Raw genomic sequence first — 22529 nt, 5'->3', positions numbered from 1 at the left:
TCTCAATGCATTAATATATCTTACCTGCTCTAATTTTGTCTTGTTCACTTTTTTCTCCTGTCAAATAGGATGTGGCAGCACTAGAGAGCCAGCCTTTACTGGGATTCACAGTCAGTGAAGTCAGAGATGAAAACTCAGAGTCTAGAGTGTTCCATTTACTGCACAAAAACACTTTATTTTACATATTCAAAGCAGATGATCCTCATTCAGCTCAAAAGTAAGAAACTGTTTGAATTCATTCCTGTTAGTTTTTCTAGGAATAATGTTTCATAAATTATAAATCTTAATATTCATGGATTAAGCGTATTTACAGAAGGTGCATATTGAATAAATAAAGTTTTAATACAAATAACTTTAATAATTCAGGTCTTGATTTCATTAAGGCTTTGGAAAACACAATCAAACCAAGTGGAATTGGGAAAAAAACTTGGTTTTGTTTCTGTTTTTCTTTAAACGAAGAAGCAGACTGTCCTCTGCGGAGGAGTAAATGTAGGAGAATGGAAAAAATCTTTTCTTTTTCATAGCCTATTCCATCATCTCTCTCCCACATCCACTCAAGTGAAACTTGAATGTTTTCTTTCTAGAAATCCACAAAACGTGTTCTAAAAGCTAACTGACCTGTCCCTGTTTTCATTTCATTTCCAGCTATATGTGTGAGTTATTTTATATGAATATATGCACTAAAAAAGGGGAAGCCTAAAAAGTAAGGTATGGAAACTTGAAGTGTGTATGCAACTGTGCACAAGCATAGGAGCATGTTTAGTATGCTCAAATGATAGGTCTGAATTCAAAGCATTCACACAAACAGCTTTAAGTCCTGCTGCCATATCTGAATTTGGAGTTACACTTATCAGTTTATGCCTTGTGTTTATTTTATATAAAATAACCTAGAAATGTGGTCCTTAACCAGCAAAAACAAACCAAACACAACACAATTTGCTGTGTGAATCATGGAGTAAACTAGAAGTGACCATGCAAGCAGTACATTTATTTGAAGGGTTTCAGTGAAATTTTCCCAAATGAATTTTACATTAACAAAAGAGATTTCATTGGTTAACTAGTTCATTATTAACACTTAAACATTCAAATGGCTGTAGGTAGAGTTTTGTGTAAATGGGGTCATTCTGAAAAAACAAAACATCTGTGACATTGGAAAATTTTAAACAGGAGGGAACATGCTTAATGACACTTCTTTGTATACAGAGTCTTTGTTAGCTTTTGGGGGGCATATTTTGTTTTACAGTGTTTCGTTTCCATTAAGTGGAAACACAGAAATGTGTCCTCATGTGTACTATATAAAACAAAATAAAAAAAATCTGAGGCATCCAATAGCTGTGTTTTCCAGTTCAGCCAGTGGCTTCTGTAATCAGTAGAGAAAGTTGGGATTGAGTGTGTTCTGCTTTTACTGAGGCTAGGAGTAATGCTAAGTACCTTAAATCGCCAGCTTTCTCCAAGTATCTAATATCCTTAATAGATTTACATGGAACTTGCAAGATAAATCCTGCTTTGGTAGCATTAAAATTGAAAGAACTCTCTCTGTTGGCCTGTTTTCATTAGTGCACATTGTTTTTCCCTCTTAGGGTCAAAGAAACATCTGATGTATTTTTGTAAGCTTTAAAAGATGTTTACTTTTGCTGAGCTTTGAATACTTTTAGTCTAGTAGAACACTCAATGCTGAAAATGCCTGTGAGTTTTAGTTATTTTTATGAACAAATGACAGTGAAAAATACAGTGAGCCCTAAGAAGTCAGGGATAGTGGTTTGAGATGTCAATGTTGGCTTAAATGTGAGTGTTCCCTGTGGCTTCCTCTTTCAGTCCCAGCAGTCCTTCACTAATGTCCTTGTACCAGTGGCAAAAGCAGCGAGCCTGGGCTATGCACACAGCTGCCTCAACTCTGGTAGTGTCCTCATTTATCCTGGGCCATAGCTGCCATGAAATCAGAGAAGGGTATTGTTGTTTTTTAAACAGGGTATCCAGAGACATTATTGAAGTTGATGCAACTGTAGCATTTCCTGCTTTTTTCTTTGATGTAACTTAAGTCTGGGAAAAAAATGTACATATATACACATATATGTATAATCTGGCCTCGTATGAATACTTAAGACGTTTTAAGCAAGATTCGTATGTTTGGATTCATTGGATGGATTTTTGGCATTTGCACGAACAGGACAGCTGGCAATGGGAGTGTGATACTACACGAGTCAGTCTGCAGGGAGCGGGCAGTGTAATTTGCAGTTTAACCAGCAATTCCCTAACAGGGTTTTGTTTTCCAATAGGTGGATAGAAGCTTTTCAAGAAGGCACCGTACTATAGCAGTGTCAGCGAGTCCAAAGCAAAATGTCCAAGATGATGGCAAACCAGAGTACAGAAACTGTTACAAGAAATTGAATCCTTCCATGTCAACCTACCCCAAACTGTATATTTGTCAGCATTAGGAGTTGTTGCATTTTTAGTGTAAGGTAATATTTTTTTAAAGAATTGTGTGTATTTCTGTGTTGATACAAAAATGTGTTATTTATTAAGTTCCAGTGTTTACTTTGATGGTCAAAATTGTTGGTGAGGTCTGCATTGAGGCCTGAAGTGCCCTTGTCTTCAGAATGGCAGGTGGTTGGTCAACATATCTTTGAAGTTTGTGTTTCTATTTAAAAAAAAACAAAAGCAGCAAATCTGTTGTAATTGTGAAATTTCTCATGGTTTGTGTATAGGCCTTCAGTTGCTGATACACAGCTTGCAATGTAGCAGGAGAAGATCAGAATGGGAATTTTAGAGATTTTGAATCTTTGTTGGCTACGTAAACTCTTTTAACAGAATTGTATGATAATGCAGTTCCTTTCCTTGAATAGCAGTTGAACTCTTGCACACCAATTAAAATAGTACCACAAATTATGTATCACAGAAGCAATTACAAAGTACATTTGTAAAAATGAAAAAAGAGAAAAGGGTAAACTATTTTAAAACAGACTTAGCGAGTACAGAGATAAAGCAGTAGAGCTTCTACAGTCCGACAGATACCAAAGAGACTAAATGAGTTACATTCAAACAATTTCAGGATATGGTTTTTTTCCACTAGTAATTTAAAGCAGTGTTTTATTTTTTTTAACTAAAAAATTGTTTTTTTTGCATTTTTTGTTTCAAAACTGTGTCAAATGACTTCTGCATGCAGTAGGAAAGACTGTTTTAAACTATTGTTCAGAGAACACTAAACACGTGCATGCAGCCCTTCTCCTAAAACTTAAACTATTGTCTATTTAAATGTTATGTTTAAACTGGAATTGCCATACCAAGAAAACACAGCTTTTTTTTAGTGCAGATGGCATGGAAGTGTATGTGATTATTTGAAATTCTTGTTGTTTACACTATGATTTGTTCTGTCTGACACTTTAAAAAAACAGGTTGTTTTTGTTTTTTTTTTTCCTTTAAGAAAATTGTCAGTATACCTCATTGGAAAATACTTGCTGATGATTTTGGTGCATTTATTCTACTTCAGTTTTTTAAAAATTGTGAACACTGTAATAGCATAAATGGAACTTAGAACTATGAAAAGCACATGATAGGAAGCCATTTTTATGTCAAAAACAATGCACATGTAGCCAGTTAATTATGCTGTATGCAACACTGTTCAGTAGTCCTCTCAAGCTAGTTGTGGAAGCAGGATTAAGAGCAATTAACTTTCAAATTAATAGTTTTAATCCATTTTGATAGCTGTATTAAGGCCTCACAAAGGAAAGAAAATGATGATAGAACAGTGGTGATCACAAAAAGGTCAAGAATGAAAATGCGAACCAAAATTCACATGCCCTCAAATACCTCAAGATCAGGTCTAAGATAATAACACAGCTCTGGGGAGATTTGTTCTCCAGAGCTTCCGTTAAGTTCACTGTGGGCTTCAAAACCTAATGCTGAAGTGTATGAGGAATTTTACTGACTTCAGGCATTTCAGTAGAGTATGTTTCTGAATCAGGGATTTAAGGCTGTAGATTTGGCTTCTCTGGTGAATGTTAGAGATTTGACCAGATAGTGTTTGAAATTCAGTGGGAGCTGGAACAAAGCCTTTAATCACTTTTTTATGCAAATACGATAAATGGATTTTCTTCTCTTTTTATATATAAAGGGCTTTTACTTTCTTTCAAAACCAGCGGGTGACTGAAGCCAAGTAAGCTATCTGCATGTCTCTTCAGGGTGATTTCTGACATGGGCTTTACCGTACCCGAAATAAATCTGATACCAGTGTAACACAGATGTGATGTAGCTGTTCTGGTTGATGTTATCCAGGGGAAGAGCTGCTTAATATTTTTACATGGACTGCACACCAACTAAGATGGAAAGCCATGAAATGGCAAACAATAAGGAATTTGGCTAGAAGCAAGTTTTATTGAATTTATGTTCTAATACTGATTTCCTTGCTGCAAAACTGAAATAGAGCAATAAGTCATAACACAGGCTGAGCAGGGTGCCTGAGTTCTGCCTCATGTGGCAACAAACTACCTCTCAATGACTTAGGTGCAGTGAGAAAACAGTTCAGCAGTTCCGTAGAAGTCAGAGGACTTCCTCCAGAAACAGTTTATCAGTCAACAAATTGTCTGTGACAGGAACAGATCTGAACAGAGCCTTAAATACCACAGTGCACACATTGAGGTCTAATTATGTGTGAAATAAATGAAATTGTCTTTATGAGCATGTTTGAATATTTATTTCTCCTCTTTCTCCAGCACTTGTGCTTTGTATCATGTGGAGAGCCCACAACATAGGTTTTTCATAACATTCTCAGACAGTTGCTTTTCAAACTGTTAGTCTGTTTCTCCACCCTGCCTCCCATCCTCATTCACTGCCATCAGAAGTAGTGTCACTTCTAGATTCCACTCTTACATCAGCAAATTCACTGAACAAGACCAGCAGTTTTTAAACACCTGCCTACCTCTTCTTATACACATCCGTAGTTAGTAATTTAAGACTGGTTGGTAGAGAATGAGACAAACACAAGCATTGGAGATTAATTCTAGAACCTTTATTCTTGGGTAAATGAAAGGTCTATGAGAATGAATTGTCTTTAAGAAATCCTTGATGTAAAGCTTTCTTTTATTCCCAAAATTATTCATGACTTGAAACAAACAGATAGCTGAGCAACCATGGAACACGTGTTACTAGATAACTTGTGTGTGTGAAAATTGAGTACCAAATTATGTATGTTACATCATAATGGAAAGAGATGTTTGGAAAGACATATTCAATGCATTTGTTTGCTGTAACTGCCATCCCTTGTATGTACCCTCTACACACGTTTTTATTTGGAGTAGTCATAAACTGTGCTGTCTAAATGAAAGAATAGAATCTTTATTTTGTAAATGAAAACAGCTCAAAGTTGTTGTAAATATTCCTGTGTATATGTATCATTTTTGTATAAACAAAATCACATTACCTGAGTCTCTGTTTGTTTATGAAATATTTTCAGGTTTTTGTGTTACCTAGTTCATTTATTTACAGCTTTCCAAGCAACAAAATTGGCTGTCATTATCTTGCACATCTGTATTAAAGTCTGTACTATGTTTTGCCCTTAGAACCAGAAAAAAATCTGAAAGGTAAGTTGTGTGCACAGACTGACAGCCCACTGCTGGATCTGACAGCCTGACACAGTACTCTTAAATGGGCTTGCTCCTGTCAGCCAAGACACTGCATGCACTTGTTAAAAAAAAACAATATATTTGCTATGAATATTATTTGCATATTTGTGTCCTGCTGTCTTTCCTTGGCTGCTTCTTGCTATTTAGTTCTTTCCTTCCTACTACCCCTTCCACAGCCCCTCTGAAAGCCCTCACCTTCACGAATTCACAATGTGGCCGTAACATTTGAGTTCATTTATTTGAATTAATTCTTCAACACATTGTTACAGATGTACTGCTGGCAAAGAAAGCATCCCACAAAACAACCATCCTAAAGAATTAAGAGAGTTGCACCCATGTAATGTCAAATGAAGGGTGTTGCATTAATAAATCCTTTGACAAAATCTAGTTCAGCTGTCTGAACTACTCTATTTAAGAATGCTTGAACCACAGTTTCTGCTGGCGTAAGGACTTCAGCAGGGCCTGTATGGGAGTGATTTATCTGCCAAGTTAGTTCTGCTGCTCCTTGTGCTTCCATGACCGAAGTCTGAAAGCAGTTTTTGGTAACTTGCAGTAACAGCATGAAAAGAGTTTTGCTTCTACACGTTTTCAATAAGGATGTGTCTTACAATCCTTGCTGACACAGCTCCGTGGACATGCCTTGGTAATACAGAACAAGCATGAATTGGGTCACTTGCTAAAAAAGTCAAAACATTTCTCGTTGGTTACAGGAGCAGTTCTCTATGGAGAATATGAGAGTACTTGCACCAAATGAGCTTTGGTGCAAAATCCTCACTATTTGTTACTCTGCAACAAGCTCCTTCATTAGTGGGTGTGCAGATCAGGCTTGTGTGGGGAGTGATGAGCATTATACACTATATGTATTCTGTCATTCCACACTTTCAGGAAATGCTGAGCCAGTTAATTGCTCAAATTTAGAATTTTTTCATCATGTCTATTTGCATTTGCCTTTTGGGTATGTGTGAGATCAATAAGCAAAATGTGATGCTTGTAAATACTGAATCAGTGATCTTGAGATGGTCTGGTGAGATGTGCTGCAGCTGTGGGGCCATGGTAGGAGGAGCAGTAAAGGAGCTGGCAAGAGTGAATGATTTTATTAATGTCAATACAAAAATGGCTTGTATTTTTTTATAACTCCGGTCCAAAAGAATGTAGAGACAAGTTTGCTGATGGCACTAAGCTGAATGATACAGTTGATACAGCAGAAAAAAGGAATGCCATCCAGAGGAACCTTGCTAAAATCAGAAGTTGGGCCCATGTGAATGTAATGAAGCTCAACAAAGTGAAGAGCAAGGTTTTGCACTTGTGTCAAGGTAATTCCAGGAATGTATACTAACTGGGAGCAGAAATCCTTGAGAGCAGCTCTGCTGAGGACTTAAGGGTCCTGGTAGATGGGAAAAAGATGAGCCAGCAGTGTGGGCTTGCAGCCTGGAATTCCAACGGTATCCTGGGCTGCATCAAAGAGGGTGGGCCAGCAGGGGGAGGGAGGGGATCATCCCCCTCTGCTTTGCCCTCGTGAGGTCCCACTCGAGTACTGTTTCCAGGACTATGGCCCCACAGGAGGCCACAGCACAGGAGGGATGCTTTAGAAAGGGTCCAGAGGAGGGCCACAAAGATGCTCAGAGGGCTGGAGCACCTCTTCAGTGATGACAGGCTGAAGCAGCTGGGCTTGTCCAGCCTGGAGATGGCTGCAGGGAGACCTCATTGCAGCCTTCCGGTATTTAAAGTGAGATTATAAACATGAGGGAAATGAACATGGGTAGATTGTGATAGGACAAGGGGAATGGTTTTAAAGGAAAGGAGAAGAGATGTAGATTAGACTGGGAAAGATTTTCACTGAGAGTGGTGAGGTGCTGGCCTCAGGTTGCTCAGAGAGGTTGTCAGTGCCCCTTCCCTGGAGATGTTTAAGGCCGGGTTGGGTGAGGTGCTGAGCAACCTGGTCTAGTGCTTGATCTATGGCTGGCAGCCCCCCAGAAGCAGCAGGACTGGAACTTGAGCTGTGAGACATCTTCCAACCCAAGCCATTCTATGGTTCTGAGGCATCAGCATGAAGCTGTTCCCTCGGCACACCAGGATGCCCTGCTCCGGCATGGAGACCACTTGCGTGCTGTCAGGGGCCTGCTGCTTTCCCAAACAGCCCCGACACCGAACTGCTTTTGGCTGCCATCACTGCCTGGGGATGGCTCTAACTAACGCTGCCGGTTGAGCTCCTACACTAATTGAAACTAGAGGGGGCCTTAAAGTCCCTTCCACTCCATGCTATCCCACGGCCATTCACGGTGCGGCGAAGTGCTACTTCACCACGCAGCAACCGTTTCAAACCACATCAAGCAGAAGCGCGTCAGCCGAGGAGCCCCCTGAGCTGCCACAACCAAAAGCGCGCGTTCCGTGCAGCTCCGCCGCCCTCCTCGTTCCCGCGGAGGACGCCCGCTTTCGCGTCCCGCGCGGCAGCACGGCGCCCCGCCGCCAAACAAAGGCCGCCCCTCCCCCCGGCCGCCGTTACCGGCCGCTGGGGGCCGGCCGAGCCCCCCGCCCCTCCCAGGCTCGCCGTGCGCAGGCGCATTCGCCGCGGCGGGGCGGGGCGGGGCCACGAACTCTGACCCCCGGAGCCGGAGCCGCCGCCGACAAATAAAGCGCCGGAGCCGCTACCGAGCCGCCAGGTGAGCCGTGTCCCGGCCGCGGCCCTGCCCGTCTTGCCGCGCTTGCGTGTGCTCGCTCCCGCCTCCCTGGCTGCCGCCCGGCCGCACTTCCTCCTCCTCCGCTGGGCGCGGCGCGGGGCCCGGCCCGCCTCAGGCATCGCCCCGTCCCGCGGCGGCCCCGCGCCCCCCGACCTTTCACCTACAGGAACCGCTTGTGCCGCTCGCATCCGGGCCGCGCCGTCACGGCTTCCCGCTGCATGCGGCTCCGCGCCGCGCCGAGGAAGCGGTGGAGAGGCGGCGGGCGGGCGGGCGCTACTCGCCGAGCTCTTGCTATGGGCCCCTCCCGCCGCCAGCGCCGGCGGCGCGCAGCCATCTTGTGCGGGGCGAGTCCGGGCCGCGATGGGGGCGGGGAGAGTCGCCGCCGGGCACGGGCGGTGTGTGCCGGGGCTGAGCGTGCTGCGCTGCGAGGCTTCCCTGCGGGTGGGACCGCTGCGCTCGGTTCCCCTGGGAGTGGGGGGGTCTTAGTGGGGCAGCGTGAGGGAGCCCTTGGCTTTGGGGTCAGGGTGGTGCGAGAAGATAGAAAAGGATCCGTTGGGAAGGAGGAGCAGAACGTTGTACTGTGCGGGGGAGGCTGCGTTCACCTGGTGGATCTTGCTTCTGGGCTTTGTGGTTTTGGATCCGTTCTTTATGTAACACGGCTTCCTGCCTTTAAGAAACTATAATGATTATTTTGCCTCTCCCTGGTGGTTGTGCCGTGAGATGAGCCAGAACGAGAGAGCAGAGGGGACGCTTGCTTGAGGGCAGCAGTAAGCTGTGAGGCGTTGGGCTGCTGCTGTCTGCAGCCCTTCCTCCAGAGGCACTGCAGACCTGCTCCTGGGCAGGACCAGGTATTCTCACGTGACCGCGGTCAGCGCTGTGCTCATGTGAGGGACACACGGTCATCTGATGGCCCGCGGCCCTCGGCTGCTGTGGTTCTGCGCAGCGCTGTGTCTGCGTGCTGCTTGCTCAGCCTGTCACATTCTGCAGCAGCAGATGAGGAACCTTTCCATGAGAGGCCAGTAGATAAATCAGGGAGCTTTAACTTTTTTCCCTGTATTCTTGGGGCACAGCCTGAAGGTCGTGTGTGTGTCTGTGAAGTTGGGTCTATTGTAGCAGGAAGCAGGTTGGGCTGGGTGACCTCTGGAATTAACTTTGAGTGGGATTTATTTCACAACTATATTTTGTATTGAAATATTGGGGATTATGGGTTGGCAGAGGATGAGACTGATAATGCAGCATGCTGTGGAAGGGCTCCTGTGCAAAACAAAACATACTTAAAGCTGTCATACCAGTCAGTGCTCACTAGACTTTTTTCCGTAATGAGGAGTCTAAATATTTACACTGTCAAGATTAGTTTGCTTGTTCTCTATACTGATACAGTTTTCATTTGGCTTTATTGTGTGTTCTTTGTGTTGAGCAATTAAAGTTTAGGTAGCCAAGAAGGTTGCTGTAGTTCTCTTCCAGCTTGTGGAAGAAAGGAGCTGCACTAAGATGCTTAGCCTACAACTAATGTTTGGGTGAAAATCTCTGGTGGAAAGAAACCAAAACTAAAAACCCATCCCCTTTGCTTAAAATAGGGTGCTCAGCGATGTATAAGGAGTGGAGCAAAGTGAAGTTAAACTTGCATGTTTGTTCTCTGGACAGGCGAAGTAATGGATTTCAGCTGCCAGCACTACATCTGGTGGGGGATGTGTTCCTTCCCTGCTGCAGCAGCCGTCCTGGCTTTTGGTGTGCTAACCTGTGTTATTGTGGTTGAAATGGGTCAGGGAGCTCTCATGTGATGCCTGCTTCCCCATGGCAGGGGGGTGGGAGCATTCCCCTTCAGGGAGGTGGAGTGGGATGATATGGTTGTGGGGCAGCAGGCAGACTGGCACAGCTGCCTGCATGTGCTCTTTTGTCACACAGCTGTGGCATGGAGCTCAGCGGGCAGCATCAGGGGAAGTGAAACAGTTCCTAAGTCCAAATAAACCCTTAGATAAATGAGTAAGCTTGTTGCAGTTTTCACTTGTGCCTGCATATTGTTGGTGTAAGATATGATGCCACCTAATAGAATTTTATCAGTTTGAAAAATGATGTGTAAAATTATGAAGGTGCAGTTAATCAAATCCTTATCTTGTTCATAGCCTTACCCTTCACACATCAGCATTTGGTTCCAGAGCGTGCACTGAGTGGTACCAACCACAGTCTCAAAGCAACAAAGGATTTCTCTTTGAAAAACTACTCTCCACTTCCAAATCATGCAGATTGTGAGGATGGAGTGAGTCCAATGTATCTGATGAGGTGGCAGTACAGACTTTGAAAAGTGTGCTTCTTTCTGAAAATCATTGTCTAATGTATCTGTATCAATGCAGGGTAACTTAAATTAGTTGTAACGGTTTGGTCAGGCCTTCCCTGAAAGCCTGTTAAATTTCACCTGAATTAATTTTGTTCAGCTTGGTAGCAAGACAGACTGGGATAAGTCAAATATTTCATTGCCTTTGTAGGAAGCTGAACCAGCAACTTGAAGAATACGAAAAAAAATGAAAGAAAACCTAACATGAAATGAAACACAAAAAAAACCTGAAGCCAATTCCTCCTGTATTATCATATTAGCTTTAATTAGTGGTTATTTAGTTCCAGGCAAGGTAAGGTTGCTTGGGAGTAAATTTGTAGGGTGAAAACTCTTATTTATTGTGGTAATTTGTTTGTTCCAAAATATTAGTAGGACAATGCAAGTGTCAATGTGAGTAAAGCTTTTAGTCCTGACAATTTAATCTGAATGTCCTTTCCAGAGTGCCTCACATACATGCTTACAGGAACCTAAAGGTCTGCTAGCAGAACAAAATCCTGTGATACTGCAAAGCTGATAAAGGGGGGGAAAAAAAAAAAAAGCTGAATGTGCATACAAATATCCTTTGAAATAAGAGGATTTATACTATGTTTATTATGCAAGCTGCTGCAGCAATATGGGCTTTTTCCAAAAGAGTTGTCTTCAGCTTTCTTTGAGTCACACTTAGTAGCTGCTTGCTGCAGGGTGAGTAAATTCAGTTCAGCTTACCTCACTGTTACACAGCTGCAAGGTTGAGGTGCAGAAGGGAGAAAAGACCCTCAGCTGCAATGTGGCTGTCCCACTTGATGAGATGCTGCAGCCATGTTGTTTGCAATGGGTGTAGTGCCTGCCTGTCTTTGGAAAGCAGGGTTTGCGCTTGCTAGGTGTTAGTACAGTGTGCCAGGTAGAGGAACTGACCTGGCTGAAAGTAACCCAGAATAGAGGAGAAAAGGAGTGGAGGAGGAAGTGCTTAGCCAGGTGAACTTCCTGATCTGGTTTGTTTAATAGCTTCAGCTCTGGTATAGGGAACCATATTGTTCTTGTTTTACTTCTTGCAACAGCACAGTTTTGCCAGCTTCAAGCAGTCAAAGGCAGAAGACATGCAGGACAGTTTGGCCTGGTTAATAGGAGTCTCTCCTTACCTGGCTCTGGCCAGTAGTCAGTGCCTGTGTGACCTGGTTCATTTTGCAGACAATCCCCTGTGCCTCTCCTCCTCTATACTGCTGCAAGGCCTCGTGGGGCTGCTGAGCTGAACCAAACGCACAGTAGGAGCTCCACAACAGGGTAGGTGTGAGACCATCCCCTTTGGTGGCCCAAACTGAGAATGACTGCTGTCTTCTCACGTTTGCACGGTTGTTGCTTCACCATTCCTCCCACTGTAACACTTTGCTTCCATGAAAAATTAAACATAGCAGTTTTAAAGCTTTGAGAGCAATGATTTTAAATGAATTACACAGGCTTGGCTGCCAGTGCATCTTTTACTCTATTGCAGTGTGCCTTGTAATTATTCCTTTGTGCTTTGTGAGTGCCTCATCTTCCCTTGCCTGCAGGTTTAGCTGCTCGTTTCCTGTGGTTATTGGTCTCTTACATGGGTATGTTCTAAATCTTGATGCCATGCAGATTCAATAAACGCTCTCTGACTGGGTGTCATGACTCACATAAATATTCCTTCGCTCGGGGATAAAGAGGCCGCTACCCCTTTGAGTCTGTAACTGTTCTACCATCTTGAGTGGTATGGCTTCTAGAAAGATAATCTAAGAATAGCTCATTTAGTTTCTGTGTTCACTGAGCTTCCTACATAGAAGACAACGAGCAGAGTAGTGTCGCACGCCTCACAGATGTGTTGGATTCCTTGGCTTAATTGATGATTTGTAAAGCATTGCAGAATGCTGGTCCAAAGTGTAAAGGAATCTGTTTAAAACAAGTAACCAAACCTCCTGACTTCTACAGTTAATCATAGAGGGTTTTCTGAGTGCTTTGCATTCTGCGTGTGGGTTTTTGTGAAACAAGTTCAGCATTGGTTACTCCAAATTCTTAATCAGCATATGATGACTTTGGGAATGGAAGTGAGGATTAGTTTTCATTTTAAGGTACGGATCAGCTGTAAGCCCCAGATATGATGACATGAACCAAAATAGCACATCCTTAGTTCATTTACTGAGGTTTGTTGAAATCTCTTATTGCTGAAGTAATATGACTATGGAAGGAGATTAAGTTCATTTCTTCTAAGAGGGAATTATTTTCTAGCCAGCTTTTCATTATACTAACCTTTCATGTCGTGTTGCTGCTCTTCTATTTCTTCATGTAAGACCAAAACGTAAAGTTCACAATAACTTCTGTGGTCACAACCAGTTAACATGCCAGTATCTCAAAAGCAACCACAGTGTTGTTCTCTGTTAACTTAAACGTGCATCTAATCTTCTGCAGGCATACCTTTCTTAGGTGGGTTTGATCTAGAAGAAAGCTGTATTAACACACATTCCATACGTGCATGGAGCCATTCCTGGAATCATATGCATTATATGTGTGAATGTTTATATATAATGTGCATAAATAGCACATAAATATAGAATCAAACTAGACAATGCCAAGAGAATATGTTAAATTATTCAAGTTCTACAAGCATTGTTTTTGCAGTAGTGAAACTTATTTTGGGTCAGGTTTGACTTTTTTCTTTTTTAAAGTAACCTACAGTTCTCCAGGGCAGAGGGACTGTTCACATACTGTGTCTTCATACTGATGCAGTCTGTTTTTGTTCATCTAAAGGGTGTTAAATTAGAATTGAGATGTTATAGAACAAAGCAATTATACCAGCAGTGCAATGTAATGTAGAGAAACAAGCAATGTTACCATTAATATTGTGGAAAGTCCAAACATCAGACATTTTCTGCAATTGCTTTTGAAGTTCTTAGTCTACAATACACAATATTTTGGCATAGTATTAGTAGGAAACTTCCTACTGAGATGATTAAGATCGTGTAACTTCTGTCCCTGGATAAGGGTGTGGGTTACTCCTTGCTGTCTCCCTGGGTATGGCTGTACCAGCAGAGGAATTAGAGGCTCTCTCATCTGCTGGCAGTTCTCAGGGGAGTGTTTCTTAACCCACTTCTGTGGAAGTAAGCCAAAAGCAAACCACTGAAATTATTATTTCCTAAGTCAGTTTGAATAAAGTATTGGGAAAGCTCTGGCACATTCAAGCAGAAGAAGGAGAGAAGAGTGGTGGTTGAAATTTAGGCAAGCTCATGAAAGTCTTCAGCTGACACTGTGGAATGATTATCTGAAGGACCATAAACTAATATATGTATATTTTTTAGTATTTACTCACATAAAGAGATTAAAGTTGCATTTCATTTATGAGCTTCAGAGGTCTGATGCCTGTCTGCTGTTAAAATGTCTGCTTTTAGATGATGCTTCTAATAATCGGGGCTGAGGGACTGAGCTTTTAGAAGAAAACTGATGGATATATGATTTGACCTCCCCATGGGATGGTTTCTCTTTCATAGGTTTTTTTTGTTTTTTGTTTTTTGTTTTTTTTTGAAGTTTTCTTTTTTTATTTAATTATATGGCAAATAATATTGTCAAGCACTGCAGAAATAGTTTAGAAAGCAAATGCAAAGATGATACAAATGTAAAGTAGATCTAATCACTGCAAATACAGATGCTAATAGTTGTCTATCTCTGTACCTACATTAATTGAAAAACAGCCTTTTGTGTGTTTGGTTATGTATGAAGAAAATGTGTTGTTTTTTTTTTTTCTGGCCTTGGAAATTTACTACTAATGACAAACTATGCAAACAGATCATCACCCACTGGGAGCATTAAGGTACAAAGAGAGAAAGCGTTGAGCAGTTGGAGTGAGGCAGTGATCTAATCGTGTTGACAGTCTGAATGTCAGTTTTCCTTAGGCAACGTGTCTCCTTTAAGAAAAACTAAAGGAATGTTTCATGGAGGTTTTACAAAGTGTTTCTGATCTTAACTGTAGACCTGCAGAAAGCTATGAATGGGAACCATTTGGGAGCTTAAGCGACAAGAGTGGTGTCATTGACTAAATGGTTATGGGGCAGAGCTTTTCTGATCACTTTTTAGACCTAGAGGGCTCTGAAGAGTGAGGGCAAGAATTGTAAGTCTGATGTAAAGAAGCAAGAATTATCGTAAAATCATAGCATATCCTGAGTTGGAAGGTGCCCACAAGATCGAGTCCAGCCCTGGCTCTGCACCACATCACCCGGAATTAAACCCTATGTCTGAGAGAGCTGTCCTAACTCTTGTTGAACAACAGTTTGTGGCTGTGCCCACTGAACAGGGGAGCCTGTTCTGTGCCCTGTGGTCAAGGACCTTGCCTGACCCTCTCCTCATGCAGCTCCATGCTGAACAGGGCAGCTCCTCCCCTCGCCCAGTGTGCAGTGCTGGGCCTGGTGCCCCTAGGGTATGGTTGGGCTTTTAGCCTTGGCAGCCAAAATTAGGCTGTAATTAGAAGTCACGCTGATTACAAAGGAAGGATGTTTTCAAGTGCGTGAGGTTATGCACTGATATGAATCTTAGCTTAACTTCTGTCACATCAGGTAAACAAGGGAAGAACCCAATTTTCATTAGCCTGTATTTTAGGATGTAGTTGAGTATGACATTTGCAAATGTCAGAGACAACAAGTTGCACCATTTTTTCTTAAGGTCTATGGAAATTCCTTGTCCTCAGGCCAAAATTAAGATTCTGCTCTTTACTTCAAGGGCTGTGCTTCCTAAGCAAGGGCATCAGCACAACTCCTGAAAAAATCAGTGTTCCTAGCTGTATCCCAGCTATAATACAGAGATGGCCAGTGTACAGCTGTGTAGTTGTTGAGTGTTATTGGTGGTTAGGCCCTGGAACGGGCTGCCCAGGGAGGTTGTGGATGCCCCGTCCTTGGATGTGTTTAAGGCCAGGTTGGACGGGGTCCTGGGCAACCTGATCTGATTGTGTATGTTTGGTGGCCCTGCTAGGCAGGGGGGTTGGAACTACATGATCCTTGAGGTCCCTTCCAACCCGGGTGATTCTGTGATTCAGTGATCTGTGATTCTGTGGTTGTGTGGTGTTTTAATACAAACAGTAAAGACAAACTTGAGGAAAAATGTGCTGCTGCTTGGTTATTGAGCAGCGAATTCAGAAGATGCTCATCCACATGTGCACTTGTGAGGAGAAGGAGGGTTAATTCAGTGAGGCACTCCAAGCTATACTGTCTCTGCTTATGAGTACTAAGTGTTTTAGACTGGTTGCTTTCTTCTAAGTTGAATTGATGCTTTGTTGGAAACAGCTGCAGTGGGACTGAGATGATGGTTACTCAGGAGGTTGCAGGTTGTTCTTGTATGCGGCAGGTACTCTACCTGCTGATGTAAAGCCAGAATAAGGTTGTATCCTCATCATCAGCCTAACTTCATAGGTCAGGCCTGATGTACATCAGTCTTAAGAAGTGACCATCTTTAAAAAATAAGATCTCCAGAAGGAGATACTAACATTTATAAATTTTAAATGGTCTTGGCTTTCTTTAGGGGCTTGTTTCATCAAGAAAGTTCAAAAATAATGCAGGCATTAAAATTGGAGAAGACTTCTGAGATCACCGAGTTGCACAGTCAGCCCATCCTTACCATGCCCACTGACCATGTTCCTCAGTGCCACATCGTGGTTCTTGAATACCTCCAGGGATGATGACTTCACCTCCTCCCTGGGCAGCCTGTGCCAGTGCCCAGCTACTGTTTCAGAGAAGAAACTTGCTAATATCCAACCTTTATCTCCCTTGGCAAACCTGAGGCAGTTGCCTTGTCCCGTCATTAGTTGACAGGGAGGTGAGGCTGATCCTCACCTCACTCACTGCAACTCCTTTCAGGTCACTGTAGAGGGTAATTAACTCTACCCTACACTTCTCCAGACTGAACCATCCCATTTCCCTCAGCTGCTGCCCATCAGGCCTGTGCTCCAGACCTTTCACAGCTTTGTTGCCCTTCTTTGGACGCATTCTGGTGCCTCGGTGTCCTTGTAATGAGGGGCCCAAAACTGAACACAGCACTCAAGATGCAGCCTCTCCAGCACAGAGTGCAGAGATACAATCAGCTGATTGTATTTCTGATACAAACTGGGATGCCATTGGCCTTGGCCACCTGGGCACCCTGCTGGCTTACGTTCAGCCAGCTGTTGACCAGCACCCCCAGATTCTTTCCAGCTGCACAGCTTTCCAGCCACTCTACTTGATGCCTGTAGCATTGAGTTTTTCCTTCCTGCTTTTTTTTCTCTGATTTTGCATTCCTACAAAAATAATACGATAAGGCAGGGAATCTCTTCCAGAGAACCTCTTCCAGTGCTCTGAGTAAAATGGTACAGTTAGGCTCCTAGCATCCAGAATGAAAGAAGCCTATGGCCAATTCTGGATTTGAGAGTGCTGAGTGCTTTCAATATTTTATTAGCTCTGTTTGAATAATGTGAAAATGGCTATGTGCACAACATTTTATCTCTGTCACAAAAAGGACAGACAGTGTTGCACAGGCACAGAATTTTGCTGGTACAAATACTTGTCTTGCTGTTGGTGTTTGGCAGCTTGACTGAAAACACAAAATCTTTGCTTCACGTTTGCTGTTCAGATAGAGATATACACAACAAATCGTTATCTTTGTTCATCAGATGCTTCAAATTCTTGGAACTCAGTAAACAAAAGGAAGTTGGTATGAACTCCCATCGCCCTTCCAAAGAGTTCTTTACAGCAAAGACATTTTTTTCAGAATACAGATAACCCCTTCAAGCTTCAAACACAGACTGTAACACTAATGGAAGTTTCTCTCACAAGTACATATCAACCTGAATATACATACCTCGATAATAAAACTTCTTTCTCAGAGTATGTGGATGTGGTCATTTAACACCAGTAGGTAGGTAAACACCATCATTCTGCTCTCACACTCCTCTTCCTCAGAAGGACAGGGAGAAAATGTGAAACAATGTCATGTGTTAAGGTAAGGACAAGGACGTCAGTCACTAGTTACTGTCACTAGCAAAACAGACTAGAAGAGTGAGAACTGAAAGCCAACTGAAAACACCACCTCCCCTACCTCTGGTACTTCCCCACCCTGTCAGTGGCACAGGGGAGCTGGGAATGGGGCTGCAGTCAGTCTGTAATGCTTTGTCTCTGCTGCTCCTCCATGGTTTCTCTCTGCCCCTCCTCCACATGGGGTCCCTCCATCCTTCCCTAACTGATCCTGTGTGGCCTTCCTGCAGGCTGCAGCTGTCCAAGCACTGCCCCGGCACAGCTCTGTACCACAGGGCCCACCCTTTAGGTACTGCCCCACATGGGTCCCCATGAGCAGCAGCTCCCCCAGCCCTCCTGCCCCAACACAGGCTTCTGCCCATGGGCTACAGCTTCATCCAGGGGCTGCTTCTGCTGGGGCTCCTCCGGGCCTCATCCGCTGCTGCACCGTGGGCTCCTCCATGGCTGCATGTGGAGGTCTGCTCTGTGTGGAACCTGCGGGCTGCAAGAGGATGCTCGGCTCCTCCATGGGCCTCTCCTGTGCTGCAGGGAGCTTCTGCTCCATGCCTGGAGCACATTCTGTCCTCCTCCTGCACTGACCTTGATGGCTGCAGGGCTGCTTCTCTCACATTTTCTCACTCCTCTCTCCCAGCTGCTGTGATGCAGCAGTTTTTTCCTTCCTTATATCTGCGTAGCTCTTGGCTCAGCTCTGGCGTCTGTGGGACCCTTTTGGAGCATCTGGAGTTGGCTCTGATCTGACATGGAGCAGCTGCTGGGCTCTGCTTACAGAGCCCATCCCTGCTACAGCAGAGAGAGATGCTTGTAAGCCCATGGAGCACATTAGCCATGAAAGCACAGTTCTTGCACAGTGTTACAGCTTCCCTGGACTTCTGCTGAGCCTTGGAATCATCAGAAAACTCAGTATAAAGAGTGATCTGACCATTCAGTTTGAGCAAATCGGTTATGGCTTTGGGGTCTGATAAACTTTCCTGTTAACATTCAGATCCATTTTTCTCTCCAGAAGAGAATGTTTCAGGAGAGATTCAGCTGTCCTGTATTTCTCAAGCCAAATGTTAGCAGGCGAACAGTACTTAAGCTGTGCTACAAAAGTGCATAATATACTAATGTGTACTAGAAAGGGCCCGGGGAATGTAGCAAATGACCTCAAATTCTTTGCCAAGTGAAGGATTTTCTATTTGTCCTTGGTGATATCATGTATATAAATTTAAATAATTTCTGCACTTTGGATTTTTTGTCCTTGTGAAATTCCAGACTCAAGTTTATGGAAGAACTCCAGTGTTTGGCTTGTTTGGGAGTCTGCCCTGGAATTGCTTCAGCAAACTTTCTGGAAGTAGATGAAGGAGGCAATCATTATTGAAAAGTAAGAAGTGAAGTAAAAATCGATTGCATACACGTAGCCCTGTTAAAATGGGAATACGCAGTAAATGAAGAAAGTACAATTGATTCAAAAAATTGAAAAGGGAGGGATATAATGATTGTAGCTACCTGAGATGATTTCTGTATCACAGAGTGAAAAAAACCTCTTAGAATGAATAATTGATGATCATTTGATAAAGTTACTGTTGTGTTTAATAGTTATATTCCCCTTTGAACTAATATGACAGGCTTCTCATACATAATTTCTCACCATTTTAAGTATGGTATGTTTTGTGCAGGTGAAGGCAGTGAGCATGGTCAACTGAAGTCTGCAAGGCACTAAATGATTAAATAAGTGTTGTTTATGGTTTAATCTGGTAATTCTAGTCTTCATAAAATAGACTTTTATTCTGCATGTGTGTGCTACAGGACAGCAGTGCCTTAATACTGTAAACTGAACGGATGTTTGTGATAATACTGAACCTGCAAAAATGTGGAACCAAACTTAGGTTCCAAGGAAAGACAAGACAATGCTTAGTTCTGTGTTAGGACTTGAAAAGATTAATACCTATTAACGGAAGGAATAAAATCTTGTACTAAGAGATTTTCAAAAGTCTTTGCAGAAGAGTATTTCATTGTCAAAATACTAGGTTCAGCTGTAAATAAGCTGATGTGTCTGACACTTCATAACTGCATTGCTTTCCTTGCCTTGCTTTTCAGAACAGCTTTAGCTATTATAGTTCTTACAATTATAAAATTTTATTCTTCCTGGAAATAAGAAGTGGAGCAAGAAGATAGCTCCCTATCAGCCTCTTGATTGTACAGTGCTTCAGCATGTGGACCAGAAGTCTGCAAGACCACTTCATGGTCATATATGTTGCCTGTTTTGTCCTTGGGGCTGCTTGTTGCTTTTTTTCATCCTCTTTTTCTTGTTTCTTCACCAGGTTCATCCGTAAGATTCCAAAATAAGTGTGTCTAAACTCCAAGGCTCACCTTACAACAGTTTATAGAACTGTGGGAATGCATGGGAGACTTCAGATGGCCTAAGTGGACGTAAATTGTGTGGCTGTGGAAAGGGGTCATCCTACAGTTCCAAGCCACCACTGGTGCAGCAGTAGCATTTTTATGGTAATGTAATGAGTTAAGTCATTCATTGGGCTGAAAACTAACACTAACTAACATAAAACTGCTTCTGGCTATGAGGTCACAGTTACACCAGTGCTGGCACCAGGGGGTGCAGGCAGGAGAAGACCTCAGGAAATCTCTAGTCCAAACCAAAACCCATACTCAAACCAGGGTCAGTTACAAAATCAGAATTTCAGAATTTTACTTGCTCTTAATTTTTTAACTCTCCTATGAAGAAAGGCTGAGGTTTGTTCAGCCTGAAGAAGGTTCTGGGGAGGTCTCATTGTGGCCTTCCAGTAAACTGGAGGGAGACCAACTTTCTACATGTGATGGGAAAAGATTGAACAATTTTAAACCAGAAGAGATCTAGCTTAGATGTTAGGGGGAAGTTCTTCACTCAGACGGTGGTGGGGTGTTGGAACAGGTTGCCCAGAGAATTTGTGGTTGCCCCTCCCTGGAAGTGCTAATGACCAGGCTGGATGGGGCCCTGGGCAGTCTGAGCTGGTGGGGGCAGCCCTGCCCACAGCAGGGGAGTTGGAGCTGGGTGGGCTTGAAAAAGGTCCCTTCCTGCCAAGCCGTTCTATGATTCTACTTAAGAAAACATCTGTTAGAGTACATTAGCAGACTTGAAAATCTTTCATAGTGGTTGTTCTACAGCTCACTGTATGCGTGAGTGATTTAATAGAGCACTCCTGCAAAGATACTGCTACTGATTAGATTTTCCAAGGAGAGAATGCTTTTCAACATAAGGTTCAGTCTTAGATGTTTTATGTGTATATCTGTAATCTTCTCATTTAATTTAATGAACAGTGCAGCATGCTAGTGGGAGATTAAAAATTGTCTGTGGGCCCAAGTATTTTTGTACTCTTCCTTTCCATCAGTCAGCATTTAGTGCACAGTGCACGCTTCCAAAGACTGCAGTTCTTTCCTTAGTCAAAAGATATCTCAGTTTTCGGTTGTAAGAACAGTATGGGCTTCAAAATGAATTACATTTTTTATTTGCATAATTGATTGGGAAAGTTTAGAGATTACTGGGATAGTAGATAGTTCCTAGAAGTTCTAGCAAAGTTAAAGGGGGAAAATCAATTGATTGTATTTGTTATACGTACAGCTTTTCTACATCTATAACTACTTTTATTAACACTAACTTTGCAATGTAAAAGCTATATATTTCAAATATATTCTATATTTGAAACAAAGTAAGTATCATGTATAGACAAATCCTTTAAAGTCAGAGTACTGTCTTGCCTTGTATAAAAAGTGCTCTTAAAACAACTTGTGTCAGAAAATTAAGCATAGTGCTTCATAATTTGTGTATGTTCCTTTTACATACTGCCTAATGAATATTTATATATGGATGCCCAGACAAACAAGGCATACATCTCAATACTTAATGCTACATTACAGCAGTGTTTTTCTCGTGAAGATTTGGACTTCTTACTCTGTAACTACAATTCCAGTGCTAATTGTAACATTGACCTTCAGGCACTCCTACTTGCACAAATGGATCAGTATGTGTTTAGAAGAAGTTATGTTTTTTTGCCCTTGATTTGCATCAACAAAAACGGCTAGGTTTCTGTTTTAAGGTGCTGATTATGTCCCTGCTGATGTCAGGGCCAATAATACACTTCTGTTCTCAGGGAGTTTATTATTTTGTTGCTCTTCATTAGAATGGTGAGGGAAAACTACAAAGTCTTCATGTGAGTTGAATACAAAGATACAGAAGTTTGCAAATAGAAAATAATTTATTGCTTTCATAGTATAATCAAGCTTCAAATTCTGCAGGGGTGTCACCTTCAGACAATTACGAATGTGAGTTAACTTCTATGGACTCTATTTTCCCAAAGGTGTTTTTTATTAGAAAGGTTATAGATGTTAAGCATCTTCTTTCCTTTTTTTTTTTTTTTTTTTTTGACAGGAAATTCTGGTGATTAACAGTCATGGCAACCATAGAGGAACTGGCCCATCAAATTATTGAGCAGCAAATGGGAGAGGTACATACATTTTTCATCATATTTAGGAGACAATGAATAATAAAATGGACAGAGTAAGATGTAAAAACCAAAATCCCAAGAGAAACTAATTTTTAGTATACTGCAGGCTTCAGGAGACTCTTACATAGAAGATGAACTTACTGTGTCCGTCTTAAAGTTATACTGCAAAATCTGTCTTGCCAAAGTTTCCCCACAGCAATGAAGTTACAGAAGTGTTTTCAGTAAGTGACGAGCTGCTCAGCTGTGCCTTTTGGATGTGTAGTGGTCTTCAGAGAGCTGCCTCATCATATGATTGCTTAGCTCACTTTCACTTAGGAACTTTACCGTCAAAGTTGTCACTACAGAGCTTTTACGTTCCAACTTAAGAATTGCTTCATTTGTTGTCATTTTTGTTCTTATAAGTAAAGCCTTGCTGTCATCTTCATTGTAAAATATTGGTTGACATT

The 22529-nt window shown here is 42.4% G+C and overlaps 2 protein-coding genes across 8 annotated transcripts in view; both read left to right on the top strand.

The window, feature by feature from the left end:
- FGD6 (FYVE, RhoGEF and PH domain containing 6) overlaps positions 1 to 5415 on the top strand; it is a 67475-nt gene extending 62060 nt beyond the window's left edge. Inside the window, exons 20-21 of the mRNA XM_042815703.1 lie at positions 69 to 217; positions 2277 to 5415. Of these exons, the coding sequence (XP_042671637.1) occupies positions 69 to 217; positions 2277 to 2313 (186 nt within the window). The 3' untranslated portion in view covers positions 2314 to 5415. The remainder of the gene's footprint in view (positions 1 to 68; positions 218 to 2276) is intronic.
- A 2785-nt stretch (positions 5416 to 8200) lies between these two features.
- NR2C1 (nuclear receptor subfamily 2 group C member 1) overlaps positions 8201 to 22529 on the top strand; it is a 52510-nt gene continuing 38181 nt past the window's right edge. For 3 of the 7 annotated variants that reach the window (XR_006168370.1, XR_006168369.1, XM_042816119.1), the window contains exons 1-3: positions 15593 to 18968; positions 19909 to 20092; positions 22008 to 22083. Coding sequence is in view for 4 of the 7 variants with exons in the window: in XM_042816119.1 (XP_042672053.1) it covers positions 22030 to 22083 (54 nt within the window). In the remaining 3 variants the exon portion in view is untranslated. Of the gene's footprint in view, positions 8279 to 9172; positions 11889 to 15592; positions 18969 to 19908; positions 20093 to 22007; positions 22084 to 22529 lie in introns of those variants that run through there. The other 4 variants (XM_042816115.1, XM_042816116.1, XM_042816117.1 and 1 more) reach the window with 4 other exon arrangements.

Source organism: Centrocercus urophasianus, unplaced genomic scaffold (assembly GCF_019232065.1).
Source record: "Centrocercus urophasianus isolate 14NV4802_14NV808 unplaced genomic scaffold, USGS_Curo_1.0 seq_15, whole genome shotgun sequence".
Taxonomy (NCBI): domain Eukaryota; kingdom Metazoa; phylum Chordata; class Aves; order Galliformes; family Phasianidae; genus Centrocercus; species Centrocercus urophasianus.
The sequence above is the reverse complement of the archived record's forward strand: the minus strand, read 5'-3'. Positions and strand labels throughout refer to the sequence as shown.